Source organism: Pristis pectinata, chromosome 4, assembly GCF_009764475.1.
Source record: "Pristis pectinata isolate sPriPec2 chromosome 4, sPriPec2.1.pri, whole genome shotgun sequence".
Lineage (NCBI taxonomy): Eukaryota > Metazoa > Chordata > Chondrichthyes > Rhinopristiformes > Pristidae > Pristis > Pristis pectinata.
Window position 1 is genome coordinate 45,663,832 of NC_067408.1, and position 22,259 is coordinate 45,686,090.

At 43.5% G+C, this 22,259-nt stretch overlaps 1 protein-coding gene across 1 annotated transcript in view; it reads right to left on the reverse strand.

Annotated features, from left to right (window-relative positions):
- The window catches only part of LOC127569603 (hepatitis A virus cellular receptor 1 homolog), a 34,320-nt gene extending 12,752 nt beyond the window's left edge, over nt 1-21,568 (reverse strand). Inside the window, exons 1-4 of the mRNA XM_052014389.1 lie at nt 21,457-21,568; nt 20,262-20,609; nt 14,145-14,228; nt 563-653 (exon numbers count right to left, since the gene is read on the reverse strand). Coding sequence (XP_051870349.1) covers nt 563-653; nt 14,145-14,228; nt 20,262-20,609; nt 21,457-21,508 — 575 coding nt within the window. The 5' untranslated portion in view covers nt 21,509-21,568. The remainder of the gene's footprint in view (nt 1-562; nt 654-14,144; nt 14,229-20,261; nt 20,610-21,456) is intronic.
- Between the last annotated feature and the right edge of the window lie 691 nt (nt 21,569-22,259).

Consider the following 22,259-nt stretch of genomic DNA (forward strand, 5'->3'; position numbering starts at 1 on the left):
GCTTCCTTAGCACCTTCTCTCTAGTAATCTTGTCCAAACTCAGTTCTATGCCCTGAGACCCCTGACTATCAGGTATATTGCTGATATTTGTAGCGTCTGAGGAGTGGTTTGTATGTCGGGATCAGCATATCAGAGACGTGGTCTGAGTAGCCAAGGTGGGGGCAAGGGACAGCTCTGTATGCATTCTTGATATTTGTGAATACCAGGTCCAATGTATTCTCTCCCCGGGTTGCAAAGTTAACATGTTGGAAAAATTTTGGAAGCACCGATTTTAAGTTAGCATGGTTAAAATCCCCAGCGACAATGAAACATCCATCAGGGTGAGCCGTTTGAAGTTCGCTTATCGCTCCATAAAGTTCACACAGTGCTTCCCTGGCATTAGCACATGGGGGGATGTACACAGCCACAATAACAATGGCTGTGAACTCCCTCGACAGATAATATGGCCGGCATTTAACTATGGCAAACTCCACTAGCGGCGAACAGTGCTTTGAGACCAGCACAGCGTTATTGCACCATTCGTTGTTTATATAAAGACACAAACCACCTCCGCATGTCTTACCGGACACTGATGCTACCCTGTTCGCTCGGAATGGAGGTCAGTCCATCCAGCTGAATAGCAGTGTCGGGAATGTTGTTACTGAGCCACGTTTCTGTAAAGATAAAAGTGCAGCAGTTTTTCATCACCCGGTGGACTGCCCTTCGTACTCGAATGCAGTCCAACTTATTTCTCAGGGAGTGAACATTGGCAAGCATCATCGACGGGAGCGCTGGTTTGACAGAGCAAGCCTTTAGCCTAGAATGGATTCTGCTTCACTTACCCCGCTTCTGTTTCCTCCCACATCGCCTGCGGTGTCTCCTCACTGGAGCAGCCGAGGAGAGCAGCACGTTGGTGGAGTCAAGCTCAGGTTTGCACAACAAGCCAAGGTTACTCAACTCTGCCGTCAGTATCCAGGCAGAGTGAAGTAATGTTTTGCTGCCGATGTTCAACAGTATCTGTCGGTTCTATGAGTAATTCCGTACTTTACAAGTGATCTCTTGTAGTTTATCATTGTTGAAAATATCAGGAATGACACTAACACTAACATTTAAACAATTGTGCGAGTTGGACAAATACGCCGCTGCATCTAAGTGCGCCGCCATCTTCATGTGCTTATCTATGTATTGCTATTGTATCTGCTTCCGCCACTTCCCCTAGCGGTGCATTCCAGGCACCTACCACTCTCCTTGTACATCGCCTTTAAACTTTCCCCCTCTCCCCTTAAAGCTATGCCCTCTGGTATATAACATTTCCACCCCGGGAAAAAGACTCCAATATACCTCCAAAACAATAGTCCACAATTCCGGCTCTTCATCCAGCGATCTTTATTCTGCTACTACAGCTTTACAATAGAGGGGAGGAGGTCACTCGGACATCCTCTTTATGCCTAGGATACCTGGAAAGACCTTGCTTTACTGAATCCAATCCCCATTCAGCAACAATCCTACATCGTCACTTCCCTCTGTTACACACTTACTGTGTCTCCGTGGCCGCAATGCAAAGTTAAAAGTCATCACAAAATAAGAGTTTAAACCAAGATTTAGGAACAAAGTATTGCCATAATCCATACAGAGGTCCACTGGTCACATAGGGATGCCAGTTTTCCATGGGCCTACACCTGTCCTAGTGTTCCTACATCCCAGTGCTGCTGTGCCATTGGTGGAAAGCTGCTGACTTCCAGTGGAAGAAACTGCAGGTGGCCTTGGAGGATGACCTTGTTCAGCTCTGGGCTCAAAAGGCTCTGATTATATCATCTCGACATGGACTGCAGCATCGTGGCTGGCCACTGACCCACACTGGTGAGGGCACTGGCAGAGTGCCAGCTGTGGGAGAATTAGTTCAAGTTTCCTCAAAGGGGACAAGTCTGAGTTGATGGCACCACCACCTAGGCAGTCCTCGAAACCTGGTGCTTCACCTCTGCCTCCTGATGAGACATTCCTGGTATTCTGGGCCCACACCCAATCATGCTGCAGCTGAAGCAACAACAGTGGCTATCAGACACTTCATCATGGTGCGGTCAATGTATATATGTGTGCATGGAAGAAAAGGGGTATCCAGGCTGCCTTCTCTCTTTCTCCATGTTCCTCCTCCTCCCATCCAAATCTGTGCATGGAGCTCACCACCACCTACACACTGGAAATAAGGGGCTTCAGTGCAAAGGCCTCTGCCAGTTTAGTTCTGGGCTCTTCCCAGCTCTTTGGCATTAAGTATAATGTTTTGTTGGCCTTTCCAATGCACCAGGCACTTCACTGCATAGACCCAGTGTTAATGTCCTTTCCCAATCCCACATCCCCAGCATTGAACCCCTAATTATATTCAATTGGCTTACTTTGCGAAATGCCTGATATCACTCACTCAAGTAACAATACACCTTCCTTTTACTGGTGCTGGTCATGCATCATATTGGCTGCATACTCGACCATTAAGCCGATGACCACTACAGTTAGTGCTGGTTAGACAATGCAGTCTTTTCATTAAATTCATTTTTGGGATCTGGGCATCACAGGCAAGGCCAGTGTTTATTCTCAATCCTGAACTGCCCTTGAGAATGTGCTGATGAGCTGCCTCTTAAATCACTGCACTCCTTCTGGTGAAGGTTGCCTCGCAGTACTGTTGGGGAGGGGTTTACGGTACTTAAACCCAGTGACAATGAAAGACTGACAAGTCAAGATGGTGTGTGATTTGGAGAGGTGGTGATATTCTCATATACTCTCTGTCCTTGTTCTTATTGGTGATAGAAGTCATGGCTTTGGGAACTGTATCCTCGATGAGAAACTGCAGTGTATTTTGTAAATGGAACACTCCACCTACACTGTGCACCGGTAGTGGATGGAAGGAATGTTTAGGGTGATTGATGGGGTGCCATTCAACAGGGCTGCCTTGTTCTGGATGGTGTTGGACTTCTTGAAAAATGTTGGTGCTATAATCATTGTGGCAAGTGGAGAGAATTCCATCACAAGTGCATTGTGATGAAGTAGAAAGGCCTTGGGCTATCAGGAGGTGAGTCCTGAATTGTAACGGACTGGCTGAGTTCAAACCCTAGGCCAGAGGGCATATCTATGACTTCTTTAAGCTGCTTCGCCATAACTTTATCAGCTCACTACTGAGGAAAGTGCCACAAGTAGATCAAAGGATAAGCTCAAAGCATATAACTGCTGGCAAACACGAACTCAGGTGCAATGGTAGCAGTTAACCACACATTTTCAGGAAGTAGAAGTAAAAACACCCACACTCCAGGCCAAACTCACCCAACCATGAGTGACCTTAAAGAATGCCCTGGTGATATTTTGTTTAATCAATCTCGGGATGTGGATGTCACTGGCAAGGCCAGCATTTATTGCCAATCCCAAACTGCCCTTGAGGAGATGATGGTGAGTCACCTTCTCGAACCGCTGCAGTCTGTCTGAAGAAGGTACTCCCAACAATCTCTAGGCTCCTTGCCCAGCTCTGATGTGTGTCTAGGTCAGGGCAGTGCTTGAGTCGAGCAGAGCTCATCAGATTCCCACACAACTGCTCATCTCATATTTCCAGCTAGTAAAACCCACAGATTTGGGAAGTACTGCTGGAGAAACACTGGCAAGTTGCTGAGCTGCTGCAGTGCATCTTGTACATTGATGAAGGGAGCAGTTGTTTAAGGTGGTGTTGGATCCAGTGGACTGCTTTGTCCTGGATGGTGTTGAGCTTTGAATGTTTCACCTATCCAAGCAAGTAAAGAGTAATCCATCACACTGACCTAACACTGGGTTCCTGTCAGAAGAATGAACCTCGCAGATAATGTGTACCTTTGCTGAAACCTGTCACAGGGTGACACAAATTAAGCAGCTAATAATGGGAAATCTAGGAACCAGCATTTTTCTAGATTAAAACTAAGCATACAAGGATCCTAAACCCCAACTTTGCCAAGACTCTTTGGACTTGGCTACATGGAATATGTTACTACAAATAATCATTGAGGGGTTTTACCTACTTGATGAACCTGACAGATATTCAATGATAATCAGTCCTGCTCTCCAGCCACTGATCTGGGATGTGCACTCTGTAGTGGGTGTACTGGTGGGTTTTGATTGCTAAATCAAATGATTTAGAGAGTCTTAAATGTGATAGATCTTTGTGTACACACAAGAGAAACCAAAAGGTAAACCAACTCTGCACTTATCAATAAGTATGGACAAGGCCATCATTTCTTTTTCTATTGACCAGATGTTGGTATTGCTACCAAGGCTGGCATTTATTGTCCATCCCTAACTGCACTGAACTAAGGGGGCTGCTTGGTCATTTCAGAGGGAGTTAAGAGTCAACCTCACATTTGTGGGTTATCAGTCACATATAGAACAAATTATCCAAGGGCAGCAGATTTCCTTTCCGAAAGGATTTTACAGACCCAGCTAGGATTTCACAATAATCCAGTACTTATATATGCCCCTCATTCCTGAGGCTAATTTTTTATTCCAGATATGTTTAGTGAAGGGATTTTAATTTGTACAATGTGCTGGGATAACATTTTCAGTCATGTCCCAAGATCAGAAATAAAATTATTTATTTAATATTTTCTAGCAGCTGCAGTTTTTTTTATTTTCATGTCCCAAGATCACTTATCCAGGATTTCTCAGCCAGTGACATAAGCATATGCTTGACATGTGATTTGACATCCTGGTTTACAAGTTTTAGAGTCTCATTGGACCTGATGTGTTTACCAAGGTCACAGAAGAGGTTCAGATATATCAGTCTTTAGTCCATCTCAGCTCTTACATCTTAGTTTATTTCTGGCACGACTCTTTGAGATCTGATACTTATTGCACTTCAAAACTGAGCATTTGCAGCCAACAAAACTAATTAAAAACAAGAATTTAGTTCAAAATCTAATTACCAAAAGGGATAAAACACCTCAAAACAGAGTCCACATTACAGAAAAGCAGTTATTTTCACTGTATCAATCTGTTGATCAATCCCACACATCTTAGTCATTGAACAGTGATCAGCAGTGAACACTGGTGCATTTTCCCTTCCTTATACAGAGACCTTGAGGTAAAAGTAGCAGCTATTGATAGACATGGACAAAATAGACAAGATCACTGTCTCACTGAATTGAACAACTGCAGACCTTCACAACTGCAAACTGCAACTTTGAATGCTCAGAGACTGCAACTGCCTGCCTTTTCAACTAACATCTAAAAAAAGCAACGTTTCTGAAGTTATCTCACAAGACATACATAAAGCAAGTTCCACGTAGCTGATAATTTCAAAGATATTTCTCCCCTTGGTAACCACTAGTGTTCAGCTTCTCCTCATAAGAATATGAAAACCTTCAGAGAAAATGCAAACCGTTATTTTGTGGATAGCACTTGAAAATGAGATCTGGGACAGTGACGCAAAATTTACTCAGCCCAGGTCAACCCAATAAAGGTCATGCATGAAACCCATGCTGCCTACTCATTATCATCTTCACACCAGCCAGCCCTGACCGCAAAGTTCATTGCCTTGGTGCGTTAGCACAAGTTGCAATTTTATGAGCGGCAAGTACTAGCTCAAGCCTCTGCTCCAAGCCCATGATAAATAAATTATAAATTTTTTAGTCTTCTCAGCTACAAATGAAACACCATGAGCTAAATCCTACGTCGCTACAGAATCCACTCCAGGGACTGATAATTCCCATTGGTCACTTGTCCAAACAGGCTCCATACATAACTGATCTCACATTGAGTCAGAGTCATACAGCATGGAAACAGGCCCTTCATCCCAACTTGTCCATACTGACCGTGCTGCCCAGCGAACTAGTCCCATCTGCCTGTGTTTGGCCCATAGCCCTCTAAACCCCTCCTATCCATGTACTTATCTAGATATCTTTTAAATATTGCTAATGTGCCCATCTCAACCACTATTTCTGGCAGCTCGTTCCAAATACACACCACCCTTTGCATGAAGAAGCTGCCCCTGATGTCCCTTTTAAATCTCGTCTCTGATCTTAAACCTAGGCCCTCTTGTTTTTAGCACCCCCTCCCTGGGAAAAATACCATGTCCTTTCAGCCTGTCTATGCCCTCATGACCTTGCATACCTCTATCAGGTCACCCTTCAATCTCTTACGTTCCAGGGAATAAAGTCCTCGCCTATGCAACCACTCCTTGTTGCTAGGTCCCCCAAGTCCAGGCAACATCCTGGTAAATCTTTTCTGTAGTCTTTCTAGTTTAATAACATCTTTCCTATAACAGGGTGACCAAAACTGTACACAATACTTCAAGTGTGGCCTCACCAACGTCTTATATAAATCAACATAACTTCCCAACTCCTGATTGATGAAGGCCAGCATGCCAAATGCCTTCTTCACCACCCTATCTACCTGTGAAGCCGCTTTCAATGAACTATGCACTTGCACTCCTAGGTCCCTCTGTTCCATAACACTTCCCAGGGCCCTAACATTCACTGTATAGGTCCTACTCTGATTTGATCTCCCAAAGCAGTACCTCAAATTTATCTGGATTGAAAGCCATTTGCCAGTTCTCAGCCTACATACCTACCTGATCAAGATCCCCCTGTCATTTTTTGTAACTTTTTATACTATTTACAAAACCACCTATTTTAGTATCATGCACAAACTTACTAACCATGCCTTGGACATTCACATCCAGATCGTTTATATAAATTACACACAACGAAGGTCCCAGCACTGACCCCTGTGGCACACCACTAGACACAGGCCTCCAGTCCGAAAAAAAGCCTCGACCATCACCCTCTGCTTCCTACCACTGAGCCAATTATGAATCTAATCCGCTGTCTCCCCCGGATCCCATGCAATCAAAACGTCCAGACTAACCTGCCATGAGGGACCTTGTCAAAGGCCTTGCTAAAGTGCTGAACTACAATTATCACACTAACACAATGGTCCCCCTGTGTGTAACTTTCAATGGTTCATATTACTTTATTCCAAACTTCAATTGTTAACATTAAACTTAACATTTATCAACAGCTATAGTCATTGCAATTATTAGAGACTCTACTGCACATCTCCAGAGACCTGGGTTTAATCCAGTACTCTGGTCCTGTCTGTATGGAGTCTGCATGTTCTCCCTGTAACCACATAGGTTTCCTCTGAAAGCTCTGTTTTCCTCTCACATCTCAAACGTGTGCGATTTGGTAGGTTATTTGGCCACTGTAAATTGCTCCTCGAGTATAGTGAGTGGTAGAATCTGGCGGGTTGGGGGGGGGCGGTGTTGATGGGAATGTCGGGAAAGCAGTTTACAGGGGAATGGGATTAGTGAGCTGGCACAGACTCAATGGGCCAAAACTGCCTCCTTCTATGTCATAAGCAAATATGGAATATGGACATGGTATTTTGTACCATACTAAAATCAATGAACTCAGTCAAATCATGTTGTAGTTCGATTCTTTCTTAAAGCTCTCCATCCTAGAGTCATGGAGTTGTACAGCATAGAAACAAGCCTTTTGGTTCGCTGTATCTATGCCCCCATCATATATATCTATACTAGTCCCACCTCCATATCCCTCTATGCCCTGCTCATTCAAGTGCATGTTCAGATACCTCTTAAATGTTACTGTTCCTGCCTCCATCACCTCCTCTGGCAGCTCATTCAAGATGCTAACTGTGTGTGAAAAATTTACCCCTCAGATCGCCATTGAACCTCCTCCCTCTCACCTTAACGTTATGCCCTCTACTTTTAGGCAGCCTTACCACAAAAAACAATCTCTGGCTCTCTACCTATCTATGCCTCTCATAATTTTATATGCCTCTATCATATCACCTTACAGTCTCCTTTTCTCAAGGGAAAACTGACCTAGCCTATCCAATCTCTCCTGATAACTCAAGCCCTTGAGGCAACGTCCTTGTGAACATTTTGTGTAGCATCTCTGGCTTAATCACATCTTTCCTGTACTGTTGTGACCAGAACTGCACACAATACTCCAAGTGCAGCCAAACCAACGATTTGTACAACTGTAACATGACATCCCAACTTTTGTACTCAATGCCTCAGCCAATGAAGGCAAGTATACCATATGCCTTCTTCACCACCCTGTCTACCTATGTTGACACGTTCAGGGAACTATGTACTTGTACACCAACATCCCTCTGTTCAGCAACACTCCCCAAGGCCCTGCCATTCACTGTGTATGTCCTGTCCTGGTTTAACTACCCAAAATGCATCACTTCACACTTAGACAAGTTAAATTCATCTGCCATTCCCTTGCCCACTTTCCCAGTTGACCTACATCCTGTTGTAACCTTAAACAACCCTCTTCACTGTCCACTACACCACCAATTTTGATGTCATCTGCAAATCTACTAATCCTGCCACCTATATTGTCATCCAAGTCATTTTTATATATGATAAACAACGGAGGACCCAACACCAATCTCTGCGACACACCTCTGGTCATAGGCCTCCAATCTGAAAAACAACCTTCTGCTACCACCCTCTGACTCCTACCACCAAGCCAATTTTGTATCCAATTGTCTAGGTCACCCTGGTCCCATGTATTCTAACCTTCTGGACCAGCCTACCATGCGGGACCTTGTCAAAGGCCTTGCTAAAGACCATGTAGACAACATCTGCCACCCTGCCCTCATCAATCCTCTTGGTCATCCCTTCAAAAAACTCAATCATACTTGTGAGGTGATTTCCCACACACAAAGCCATGCTGATTATCCCTAATATGTCCTTGGCCTTTCCAAATGCAAATAAACCTTGTTGGTCAGAATCCCTTCCAGTAACTTTTCCACCAGTGTTGTAAGACATACCAGCCTGCAGTTCCCTGGCTTATCCCTGCTGCCCTTCTTAAATAAAAGCACAACTTTAGCTATCCTTCAGTCTTCCGCTACCTCACCTGTGGCAAATGAAGGTACAAAAATCTCTGCCAGGGTCCCAGCAATCTCCTCCCTTGCTTCCCACAATGTCTTAGGATATACCTGGTCCAGTCCTGGAGATTTATCTACCTTTATGCATTTCAAGAGCTCCAACACCTCTTCTTTCATAATGTCGATATGCTCCAGGATATCACTGTTCCCTTTTCTGAACTCACTAACTACCATGTCCGTCTCCACAGTAAATACAGACAGGAAATATTCAACCATTTGCAATGACTCAGCACTTAGGTTACCACACTGATCCTTAAGGGGACCTATTCTTCTTCCAGCTACCTTTTTGCTCTTAATATACTTGTGGAATCTTTTGTCATCTCTTTTATCCTATCTGCCAGAGATATCTCATGGCCCCTTTTGCCCTTCCAATTTTGTTCTTAAGTGTGCTCCTACATCCCTTATACTCTTCAACGGACTCGCCTGAAGCCAGCTGCCTATACCCAACACATGCCTCCTTCTTTTTCCTGACCAGACTCTCAATGTCCTTCATCAACCAAGATTTCCTAATTTTACCAGCCTTGCCCTTCACTCTAACAGGAACATGCTGCCACTGAACTCTTCCTGTCTCACTTTTAAAATGCCTCCCACTTGCCAGATGCCCCTTTACCTGAAAATCACCTCTTAGGATCAACTTCTGAGAATTCCTGACTGATGCCATTAAAATTAGTCTTCCCCCAATTTAGGACATTACCTTGAGACATATCATTTTCCATACTATCTTAAAATTCACAGAATTAATTAATTCTAATAAAATTAATAGAATTATGGTCACTTGTCTCAAAGTGCTCCCCCACTGATAAATCAACCACTTGCCCACTTTATTTGTGAAGAGGAGATCAAGTGTAGCCCCTTCTATAGCAGGGGAAGGTCATGTGCTCAAACTTGATTGAGTTTTCTGAGGAGGTGTTGAAGTTGGTTGATGAGGTTGGGAGAATGGATGTAGTAAAGCATTCAACAAGGTCCCTCATGGTAGATTAAGTAACATGGGATCCATGGTGATTTGGTGGATTGGATTTAAAATTGGCTTGGCCATAGGAGATGGAGGGCAGTGGTGGAAGTGTGTTATCCTGACTGGAGGTCTGTTACCAATGGTGTTCCACAGGGATCAATGCTGGGACCTCTGTTATCCATGATATATATAAACGGTTTGGTCATAAAAGTAGGTCGTAAGTTTGTAGACGACACAAAAATTGGCAGAGTTGTGGATAGTGAGGAAGGTTGTCAAAGGATGCAACAGGACATACATCAGTTGGAAATATGGGCAGAGAATTGGCAGATGGAGTTTAATCTGGACAAGTGTGAGGTGTTGCCCTTTGGGAGGTCAAATGTAAGAGGAAAGAAGACAGTAAATCGGAGCATTGATGTACAGACGGATCTTGAGGTGCAAGTCCATAGCTCCCTGAAAGTGGCAACATAAGTTCATTAGGTTGTATAGAAGGTGTATAGCATACTTGCCTTCATATGGGCCAAACACAGGCAAATGGGACTAGCTCAGGCAGACAACTAGGTCAGCTTGGATGAGTTGGGCTGAAGGGCCTGTTTCCATGCTGTATAACTCTATGACTCTCCACTTGCCCAGATGAGTGCTGTGCTATCAACCCTCAAGAAGCTTGACACCTTTCAGAACAGCCAACTTGATTGGTATCCCATCCACAACCTTAAATGCTCATTCCCTCCACCATCACCACACAGTGGCTGCAGTATGTGTCATCAACAAACGCACTGAGGTTACCCACCCAAGCTACTTCTAGAGCACCTTTCAAACCCACGACCTCTATCACCAAGAAGGACAAGCAGCAGGTGCATGGGAACAACACCATATGCAGGTCCTCCTCCAAGACACGCGGCATTCTGAGTTGGAAATAAATCATGGGTCCTGCGTTGTCACTGGGTCTAAATCCTGGAAACCCTTCCCCAACAGTATTGTGAGAGAACCTTCACCAGAAGGACTGCAGCAAGAGACAATTCACCACCACATTCTCAAGGGCAGTTCAACATGGGCAATGAATGCTGACCTTTCCAGAGATGCCCAGATCCCAAAAATGAATTTTAAAAAAATTATAATGATTGTATTGTCCAACCAGCACTAACCACAGTGGTCATTGGCTTAATACAAGGCTGATATCATGCATGACCAGCACCAGTTAAAAGAAGCTGTATTGTTACTGGAGTGAGTGATGGCAGGCATTATGCAAAGTCAGCTGATCTGGGAAACTGTGAAGAACAGAACATCAAGATGGTGTTTTCAGGCCATGTTTTGGAAAGTACCCTTCATGGAACAGATAGTAAGGGGCACCTGCAGGGGTCAGGAGGCTCTCAAGACATTCTGTGAAGGCACAGTGGGAGCAGATAGTCTTGAAGCTCAATGGCACAGGTAATGTCCAAAGGACCTGGAAGCAAAGCCACAAGTAGTTTAATGATCACACACAAGTGGTCAAGAATAATGAACTCTGTAACTTACCGCATCACTAATCTCAATAATTGTTGAATTCAATACAATGGCATGACACACAACAACGTGTCAAATCAATGGCCAATCTCTACATCACATCCTCGGGTACTTAACAGTACCATAAGTCTCAAACCTACACCTCAGAGTTTGCACATACACACCATTGGTACACCCACTAATGAGACCATGGCTACTGGTTGGTTTCTAATCTTTATATAACTTCATGCCTGATCCAATCTCTCACAATCCACCTCTTGCTCAATCAAATCCTCCTCTTCTGATATACAAGCTGCTGGTGGTATAAATGATCACCTCGGTTTTGCACAACCAGGCAGCAAACCCGTGCTTTTTTTCATTTCAGCTATCCGAGTGCAGTAACCTCGACAGTCAGTGAATGAAGAAGAAGAAGACAGCAATAGTGACACACATCTCTTGTTACCGCATTCACTATCACCAGCTCAGATGTCAAAACTAACTAACTTCGATGATAGCAGAAAGGTGGGATCTGCTGGAGCCAGGGCAGGGGCACCAATTCATGGGGTGGCAAAGTCGCTCAAGAAAGTCATGATTCAGTTGAGAACTTCCATGAGCCAACTCACAGAAGGAAACCGCTGTGTCTCTTCTTCTTAGACAGTCCCTCGGGCTCAGAGTAAGTTATTTCCACTCCGCTTTTGTAGATTCTGTGGTGACTGAGTCTAATGTGGGACCTGCAGATTCTACCACAGGTAGGGAAGGAGGAACCTGATGGGGTGGAGGGTGGGTAGTTTGTCAGGTGGTACGCTCCTTGCACTGATTGTGCAGACCTTCTTTGTGTGAGCATCCCAATGACAATTAGAATGGGGGTCAGGAGGTTAATTGTTTACTACTCATTGAAAACTACAACAAAAACATATGAGGATTTGGCTTTAGACCAGGTTTAACTAATACTTCAAACTAAAATTACAATGAACTCACCCTTTACTCACCAAAACCGACTCTAACAATGACTGTGCTCCACCGCACCTTCACATTCTTATCAATGATACCAATTCTGACATCCATGACAGCCACACCACTCAGACCAACCTCAGAACTCTTCCAATCCTCTTGCAGGATAAGGTTGTTTCGATACATCTAACTTCTGGGGTCACCATGCTGCCCTGTATCCACTCTCAAAGAAGAGAGTGCTCACTAGAATCATGGAGGCGGCATGGCATTGTGTGTTCATTACCTTCTGCGTCAAGCACCCTGTGTTAAGAGGAGAACTTTGATTGCCCAGAAACTGCTCATTTGTCATTGTGTCTCAAAAATGGAAGACACAGCAAAGTGACACAGAATGAACATATATCTGCCTCCTGGACATGGGGCACTGAGCATCAGCATGCACCCTGTATGTTCACACACCAGCTGTACATTCAGGTGGGGAACCTCTTCTGGAGCAGTACGTCTGGGATTATCATGTGGCTTGATCTGTTTGAGTAGTGTAGAGGCTCCTAAATGTTGAGTTCTCATGCAAGTTGAAAGTATTATTATGGATGAAGTTACTATTGGTGAATGTCCCTTTAAGACATAGTACAGTAGTGTGTGTGTGTGTGTGGCGTCACCACAGCAATAAGATAACAAAATGCTGACGTTTGTTCAGAGCAGTCAGGATCAGAAAAAAAAGAGAGAGGGAGAGAGAGACACAGCCTGCTGGTCTTTGTATCGATGGATGAAAAACAATTATTGTGTCTGTCACTACAATCCACGTATGGATTTTTGGAATAATCCAGTGGAGTCCACTTTGTCGTTAACTTGTAGAAGGAAACAGGTATTTGTGTGGACGGTCACGTCTCAAATGCCTTTCGAGGTGGCAGATACTTCGGAACAAAGGAACGGAGATCATCAGTGATTGAGGTGTCGTATGAGTTCCATCGTGGAACATTTGGATTTCATAATTACTCTCTATTTTCTCTCTATATCTTCTCTTCAGTCAACGGTGGTTTTGCAGAAGCCTTTGCTCACGTTTCATCTTACGGCTTGCTGAATTGAACTTTGAGAACCATTCCTGGACTTGGAGTTTGGGAATTTGCCACACACACACTTCGAGTTTAGTCTTTGGGGTTAATGTTTAAGATCTAACATTTTTACTTCTAACATTTTTACTTTTATTTTTCTTAATATCATAAGTAGTTATTAATAAAATAGTTTTAACACTTATACATGACTCGGTACGTTTCTTATGTTGCTGGTATGTGACAGTATGGTGATATAAACTGAGACCCAATTGAGTAAGACTGAAATCACACCAACTGATGACTCAATCTATCTTTCAGTTGAAAAGTTAACTTGCAGCCCCGTGGCTTCTCTGAGGTGGATGTGACGGATCTCAAGGCATTATTTCAAAGAACAAGAAATTACCTCAGTTCCTGACCAAAATTAGTCCTTAATCAAAATCAATAAAAACTCTACATCACAGTCTATATGTGGTAAGGCCCACAACCCTGTTTGTGAAAGCAGGTTCCCCATTGGTTGTTCAATGCTATGGGATAGCCTGACAGTGTGAAAGGCACTTCATAAAAGACAAATATTGTTTTCACTTTAATCATAAACATTCCTAACCCACCCTTTTGCAATACTTTCATCTAAGTTAAAACCACGATTAATTTTAATGTTCTACACATAAATGTTTAAATTAAAAGCAATTTCAAGGCACTCCTATCCATTTTGATCATCGACAGTCAAATTGTGCAGTTTATGCAAATAAAAAAATGACATCATTGATTAGAAGATAACTTGTAATGTCTGGAAGTTTTAGACTGACCCTGAGATGTCAATGGGGCAACGTTATTTCCATAGCCTGTCGAAAAGAACTCAGCTGTGGTTGAAGGAGATGCTGTGCTGGGCTCTGTAATAAAAGAAATGTTAATTTATTTTCACTTTAGTGAACACATTCGTCTTTCTCACTCGATGTCACACATTGTGTAGTTCAGCTCACACAGAACTAACCAAGTTGTAGTACAGATATGGAGGAACCAGTAAATGTGGTGTATTTGCACATTCAAAGGGTGTTTGAAGTTATCATGATTAAACAACAAAAGAACACGTTGGATTGGGAGTGATACACAGGTGTGCTCTTGTTACAGAGATAAAACAGAGGAGTAAACAGATAGTTTTTGGCTTGGGAGTCTGTAACTGATGGGTCCGATGTGATTGTGTTGGGGACCCAGCTGTTTGCATTCTATATCAAAGATTTGGTGAGAGAATGCATTATACTGTATATCCAAATTTGCTGAATGTGCCAAGTGGCAGTGTGCAAGTTGTGAGGCAAGTGCTATGAAGTTTCAGGGGAGGGAGAAACGCTAAGTGAATAGGCGAGGATATGGCAAGTAGAATATAATGTGGAAAATTGTAACGGTATCCACGTTCATACAAAAAATTTGAACAGTGTATATTTTTATACAGCACAAAATTGTTAAGTGTTGATTTTGAGAGATTAATTCAGATGTCCTTGCACATGAGTCACTGAAAGTTAAGCAAGATGTCAACAAGACAAACAGGACTTCTATCTTCACTGTAAAGAGACTTGTGATCAAGAGGTCTTACTAAAATTATAAATGGCCTTGGTGAGACCACACCTGGGAAGTTGTATACAGGTCTGGTCTCCCTACCCAATGCAGAATAAACTTGATCAGAAACAACAAAGGTTCACTACATTGATGAGGATATTGATGTTTGAGTAGAGATTAAGCACAATCTGGAGTTTAGAAGAATGAGAGGTGATGTCACTAAAACATTCAAAATTCTGAGAGGGTTCAGGAGACACTTTCCCTGGATGGGATGTCCAGAAACAGAGGTTCCAGTCAGGACTGAAATGAGACAAAAGTTCTTCTCTCAGGGGATAATGAATCTTTGGAATTCTCTACCCAAGACAGCTGTCAAGGTTCAGTCACTGAATGCATTCAATACAGATATCCATAGAATTTAAAGGCTAAGATGTTTTTCATCCTATTCAACATGGCTGGCTTATTGACTCCAGAGTCTGCACGGCTGTAGACAAGGCATGTATGGATGATTTTAACTGAAACATTTACTATTCCATGGAGTTGGTCACTCTATCCAATAAAGAAAAAATGGTCTCACTAGTCCACAACATTGACCCACTTGGGAATGACAGGATTTTTTTCTGTTCCCTCCACACTAATGCTCAATGTCCTTGATGAGCAGTCAGCGAATGTGCATTCTCTGTTGAATATTCCCACTTTTGCTGACCTGGTGAGATCAATAAGCCACTCTGTCCCCATTTCCAAGATTGTGATACTCACTTCCTGCTGCACTTCTCTTAGACATTTTACAACATGCTTTGGATGTTCTGCTCTGGATTTCTCTTTCTCATTGCCAGTGTATTTTTTCTTGCTTCTATAAACAGCAAATGGGGCAGTAGAATTATAATGAGGAGGATTAATTGAAAAGCCACTGACAATCACAAAGAACATTCTTCCAATTTTGTTACACGACGTAGAATTCTGTCACTCTGAGTAAAGTTAATATCAGGATCAATGACAACAAGCATTTACACCTCTCAAGTCATGGGAAAAACTACCGGACTCAACATTTCAATGTCAAATCAAGTATCTGAAATTTAAAATGTGGCAGAAAATTTAACAAACTTTGGCAGAGAAATGTCATCAATTCAGTTTGTGTTAAAAACCTCTCTATTAGACTCATATAATGATTGTTTCAAAATCTCTAATATACTTGCCTATGTGCAGTCCACAGTTAATACAAGCCAACCTGTACAAATCCCAGTATGGGAACATTTGTTATTGGATCTATTAATAAGCAACACTGTATTCAGAGTAGAACTGATGAGAGAGAGACAGGAGAATACCACAGGTATTGACTGGAAGATGGCAGAAATATGAAATCACTATTTCACTATGACATATTACCACATCCCTTGTTTGCCTGGCTGAATACATTCTTAAATTGAAATACTTCTCATTTAAGTCCACTCACTTCCTCCAAATTAAAGAAGTTGCTATAGGAACAGAATGAGGTCCAAGCTTGGCTTGTCTCTTTGTAGAACATGTGGAACAGTCCTTGTTTCAGTCCTACTCACGATTCATCCCTCATCTTTTTCTCCAGTACATGGATGACTGTATAGTTCCTCTTTCTTGCCCTTACAAAGAAGTTAAACATTTCATCACTTGTCCTGCTAACTTCCACTCTGCTCACTTTTTTCATGGGATCCATCTCTGGTGCTTCCTTCCGACTTTGCTCTCCATTTCCATTTCGGAAATAGGTGAGTGACCATTATCCATTACAAACCCACAGATGCCCACGGTGATCTTTGCTACACTATCTCCCACTATGATCCTGCAAGGACTCCATTCCAGCCGCTTCTTCAGTTCCTGAGTATCTGTTCTGATGATGGTGACACTTCCCCCACCTGCCTTTCCAAGATCTCTTCTCTTTTCATTAATCATTGTTTCCCCTCCTCCAGAGTTAATAGGTTTCTCAACCACAGCTGTTCTGCTCCCCACACTTCTGCTCCCATCCCTCCCCTTCTACCAATGGCAAGGACGGGGTTCTCCTTGACCCCACAAGTATCCACATTCCTGCTAGACACAAGAGATTCTGCAGATGCTGGATTCTGGAGCAACACACACAAAATGCTGGAGGAACTCAGCAGGTCAGGCAGCATCTATGGAGGGAAATAAACAGTCGGCGTTTTGGGTCGAGATCCTTCATTCATGCTAGGTCATTTTTGCCACCATTAACATGATGCCCACTAGACTCAACTTTTTCCTCTGCTCCCCATTCAACAGTCTGGATGATCATCCTTTCTGCAGCTACCTGGTTCACTCAAGAACAAGAAATTACCTCAGTTCTTGGATGATAATTAATCCTTATTCAAAATAATTGAAAAATCTGCATCACAATCTATATCTGGTCATCACCAGATCCCAATTTGTGGAAGCAGGTTCCCCATTGGTTGTTCAGTGCTTTGAGTTATCCTGGATGTACGAAAGGCACTTTATAAAATGCAAGTCTTATGTTCACTTTAATCGCAAACATTTTCAACCTACCCTTTGGCAATATTTTCACCTAATCTTAAGGTTCTAAACATAAACATTTAAATTAAAAGCAATTTCAAGGCACCCTTGTTCACTTCATCATCTATAGTCAAATTGTGCAGTTTAAGCAAATGAAAAGACATTAACATCAGATATGTAAATAAGCAACATCATTTCCATGGCGTGTAGTAAAGGACTTACTTGTGGCTAAAGGAGATGGTGAGCTGGTCTGTGTAACAGAAGAAATGTTAATTTATTTTTACGTTGGTGAATGCTCAGCCACCTACTGTTATTCAGCTCACAATAAGCTTATGCAATAAGTAGAAAAGATAAGGGACAACTAGTGGATATTGTGTTTTTAAGACAATTAGAGGGCCTTTTAATAAGCTGCCACAATTAGACACCATTAGAACACATTGGATTGGGGCTAATACACTAGTGTGCACTGGTTAACAGAGATAAAACAGAGATATACAAGTTGTCTTTGGGTTGGGAAGCTGTAAGAGGTTGGGCTATGCATTCATCATGCTGGATTCCCTGCTGTTTACAAAGTATATCAATGATTTGGCTCAAAGAACCAAGTACAATATATCCAAGTTTGTTGATGACAGATAGCCAGCTGTGCAGCATGTAGGGAGAATGCAATGAGCATTTAATAGAAGAGAGAGGGGCTAGGTAAATAGGCAAGGGCATGACTAATGGAATATAATGTGGAGGACTGTGAAGTTATCCACTTTGGTAGAAATATTAGAAAAACATAGTTTCATTATATGGTGAGAGATGGAAAAGTGTAACATATTCAAAGGATCTCAGTGTCCTTGTACACAGTCACTGAAAGCTAAGCATGGTGTCAGGAAGACAAACAGTATGATTATCTTTACTGCAAGAAGATTTGAGTACAAAAGGTCTTACTGAAATTATATAGGGACCCGGTGAGACCTCACATAGAAAATTGTATACATGACTGGTCTCCCCCTCCCCAAGGATGGAAAAAATCTTGATCAGAAGAAACAAAGGTTCATGCATTGATTCCATAAGACAAAGGAGCAGAATTAGACCATTGAATCATGGCTGACTTTTTAAACTTCATTCTCCCACTTTCTCCCCATAACTCTTAACCCCTTACCAATCAAGAATCTATCAATCTCTGCCTTTATTATACCCAATGACTTGGCTTCCACAGCCCTCCATGGCAATAAATTCCACAGATTCACCACTGCCTGGCTGAAGAAATTCCTCTTCATCTCAGTTTTAAAGGGATGGCCCTTTATTCTGAAGCTGTGCCCCAGGATCATAGACTCTCTTACTAGTGGAAACATCCTCTCCATGTCCACTATATCCAGGCCTTTCAGTATCCGGTAGGTTTCAGTAAGATCCCCTTCATCCTTCTGAACTCCACTTGAGTACAGGCCCAGAGACATCAAACACTCCTCATATGTTAAGCTTCTCATTCCAGGGATCATTCTTGTGAACCTTCTCTGGACCCTCTCCAGGGCGAGCACATCTTTCCTTAGATATGAGGCCCAAAATTGCTCACAATTCCTGGCATGTAGATATTGTTCTTTAGACAGATACTGAACACACACTAGAGTTTAGATGAATAAGAGGTGAGCTCATTAAAATGTACAAAATTCTGAGAGGGTTTGATAGGGTAGGTGAAGGAGATGCTTTGCCTGTCAAGAAATGGGAGCTGTGGTCCCAGCAAAAGGGGTCATCATTCAGAACTGAGATGGAATGAAATTTCTGAGGGACCAAATGTCACCTTTCCAGATTTGCTGACAATGCTAAACTAAGTGGGAATGTGAGCACAAAGGAGGATGTAAAGAGGCTGTGAGGTTATATAGACAAGCTAAGTGAGAGGGCAAGAAAATGGCAAATGGAATATAACATGGAAAAACTTGAGATCATCCATTCTGGTGCACACAACATAAAAGTAGAGTATTTACTAAATGGTGAGTGAGTGGGTAGTGTTGAAGTTTAGAGACCAAAATATGATGGTATACAAGATGCTTCAGGCCAATAGATAGGTGCAAGTGATAGGTTACCCTTTATTACAACAGAATTTGAATATGGGAGTAACAAAGTCTTATTGCAGTTGTATTGGGTCTTGGTGACACTGCACCTGGAGTACGATGAACAGTTTTCATTTCTTACAAAGAAAGGACATACTTGCGATAGGCAGAGTGCAGTGAAAATTTAGGGTTGGCAGGGTTCCTGTATGAGGAGATATTGAGCAGACTGGGACTGTACTCTCTTGAGTTTACAGGAATGGGAGGCAGCTTTAACAAAACATACAAAATCCTTCAAGGACTTGGCAAACTAGATGTAGGGAAGATGTTTTCCCTGACTGAGGAATCTAAAACTTGGGATCGGCCATCTTGACATTTTCCTTTGCACATTATTCATTGTGCTGGATATTCCACTGAGTTAACAATAAATCTAGAATTAGTATTCATTCCGTTCTTTCATAAATTCTTGGGGTGGTTGGGGGGGGGGCAGAAAAGGACAGAAAAGGGCCGTTCAGCCCATCGAGACAATGTAATCTGTTCAAGCATTCCCATCAGATACATCCACCTGCTATATCCCTGCAACCTTCATCTGTCAACTCAGCGCCATTCTCCTGCCATTCTCCTACACTAGGGGCAGTTTATGTGGCCAGTTACCCTACCAACCCCATCTGGAGATGTGGCGGGAAACAGGAGGGCCCAAGGGAAACCGAGGGAGAAGGTGTGATCTCCACACAGGGAGCACCCGAGCTCAGGTCGAACCTGGGTCACCGGAGCTGTAGGGCAGCTATACTAACCGCGACACCATTGTGCCGCCGTGAATCAGACAGGAACGTGTAACATTGAGCTGCTTACCGTCCAAAACCTGGAGATTCATAATCACCTTCTGATCATTAAACCAACCGTCAATCTCCACACGGCAGCAATACGAGCCGCTGTCTTCTCTCTCTAGATGGTTTATAGTGAGCGATACGTCTCCTTCCTCAATTCTGCCACCAAGATGATACCTCGGGGATGTTGTAGAAGTTACTGTGTGTCCGTTTGTTCTAATCAGTTCACCTCCACAGCCCATAACAGTGCAATGTCCCCGACCCCAGCACATCTCACTTTCACCAGACTTTCCGACAGAGTAATTGCACGGCAGTGTGATCGACTGTCCCGGGACTCCTCGCACTTCTGATCCAGCGACAAGGGAGACTCGACCTGAAACAATCCAGGGAGAGAAAGTTACAGCCGGCGCTGACTGGAGTGATGAGAGAGGGAGTGACCACAGTGTGGAAACCTGTCCCAGCACTGAGACGGTGACCCGTGGTACCGGCTGGGCGTCTGCAGAATATTATGGAAAGAGTTTCTGGTTATTCGTTGGGACGTGGACATCCCCGGCAGAGCCGGCAGTTCCCCTCCAGCCCCATCTGTCCCCGGGAAGGGCTGGCAATCGGCCTTTTTCAATCCCTGCATTTCTGTAGCAGTTTTAACACAGCCGATCGCCTTGTGAAGCTATTTCTGACACAGTTCTTCGTCGTTAAATCGCGAGAAGGATTCAGACACAGGAACATGTAGGGCAGGTACAAACATCAGATTGTATTCCCTGAGTGACACCTGTGAAGCAAGTGTTTTCTTCTCTTGATATTTTGTTTCTCACTTTATTTAATTAACTTCATTTAAATCCCCAAACTGCCCGGGTGGGAAGCGAACACCTCTGACCACTGCTCCAGCCTCTGGTTCATTAGTCCACTCACATACCCACTGTGCTGCCAAACCTTCACCACAATGACCAGGGGACATTCGGCCCCTTGAGCCTGTTCCACCGTCCAGTCAGATCAGCACCAGTCTGTCCTCCAACCCCATTGACCCCGTCAGTTCCCCCTCAACTTCTAAACTCAAAGGAATGCATCCGTTCTCACAATCCGGCCCGGCATCACTCGGGGACTCGGCTGCATCCCTCCCGGGTCCCTCACTCACACACAGGCTCCACCTCAGTTACCGCATTCCAAGAAATTATAACAACGTGATTTAACAAACTATTTCTGTTCCCGATTCAGAAACGTACCTAACAGAAGAGACATTACGGTCCAGTGAGCCACACCGCCAGTAACAGCCATCGCGCCCGACACTGTGACGGCCGCTCTCCGTGTCTCTGCACCAGATCCTGTGGCTGCGAGTTAAACTGTTGCTTCCTGCTTGACGTGGACACAGGAACGTGGGTGTTGTTCACCGACACCCCAACGAAATGAGGCAAATGTTATCAAACACTCAGCTCCTCCACTGGCGTTACCAGCAATACCCAACGCGAACAAAATTCCTTCACCGTGGCTTTCAGTTCGCGGTTTAAGGGTGAAACAGTTCCTGGGGTCATATTGTATTGACCGGAGCTTGTGTCTGAAGTGAGCAGTAACAGGAGTGGACAAGTTGCCAACTGCCGGACTGGCTGAGTTGAACTGCTGGGTCACTGGTCTGGGTTAGTGGCGTCACTTTGTGTCACGATTCAATGTTTTATACGTGAAGGGAATGGAGGTGAAGTAGAGAGCGGGCGAGTGATCGAGGGACTCAGAGAGCGAGATACTGAGTGTTTCCAGCATTTTCTGTTTCTATTTTAACTCCAGGCTGCATGGCCCTGGCAGTCTAAATCTGGTCACCAAACCCAGTTCAAGACTAGAGTCAAGGTAACTTGTTGGTGTAGAGTGAAGGGACATTCAGTCTCTCCCCAACTGTAAACAGGCTTAATGGCAACACAGGAGTCTCCAAACTGGAATAATGTCGGTCCCAATCCCTGGATTTCTCCAGGCATGTTCTTACAAACATGAGACTGGAAGTGATCCTGGTGCTGGGATCAGAGCCGAGTCTTCTGACACC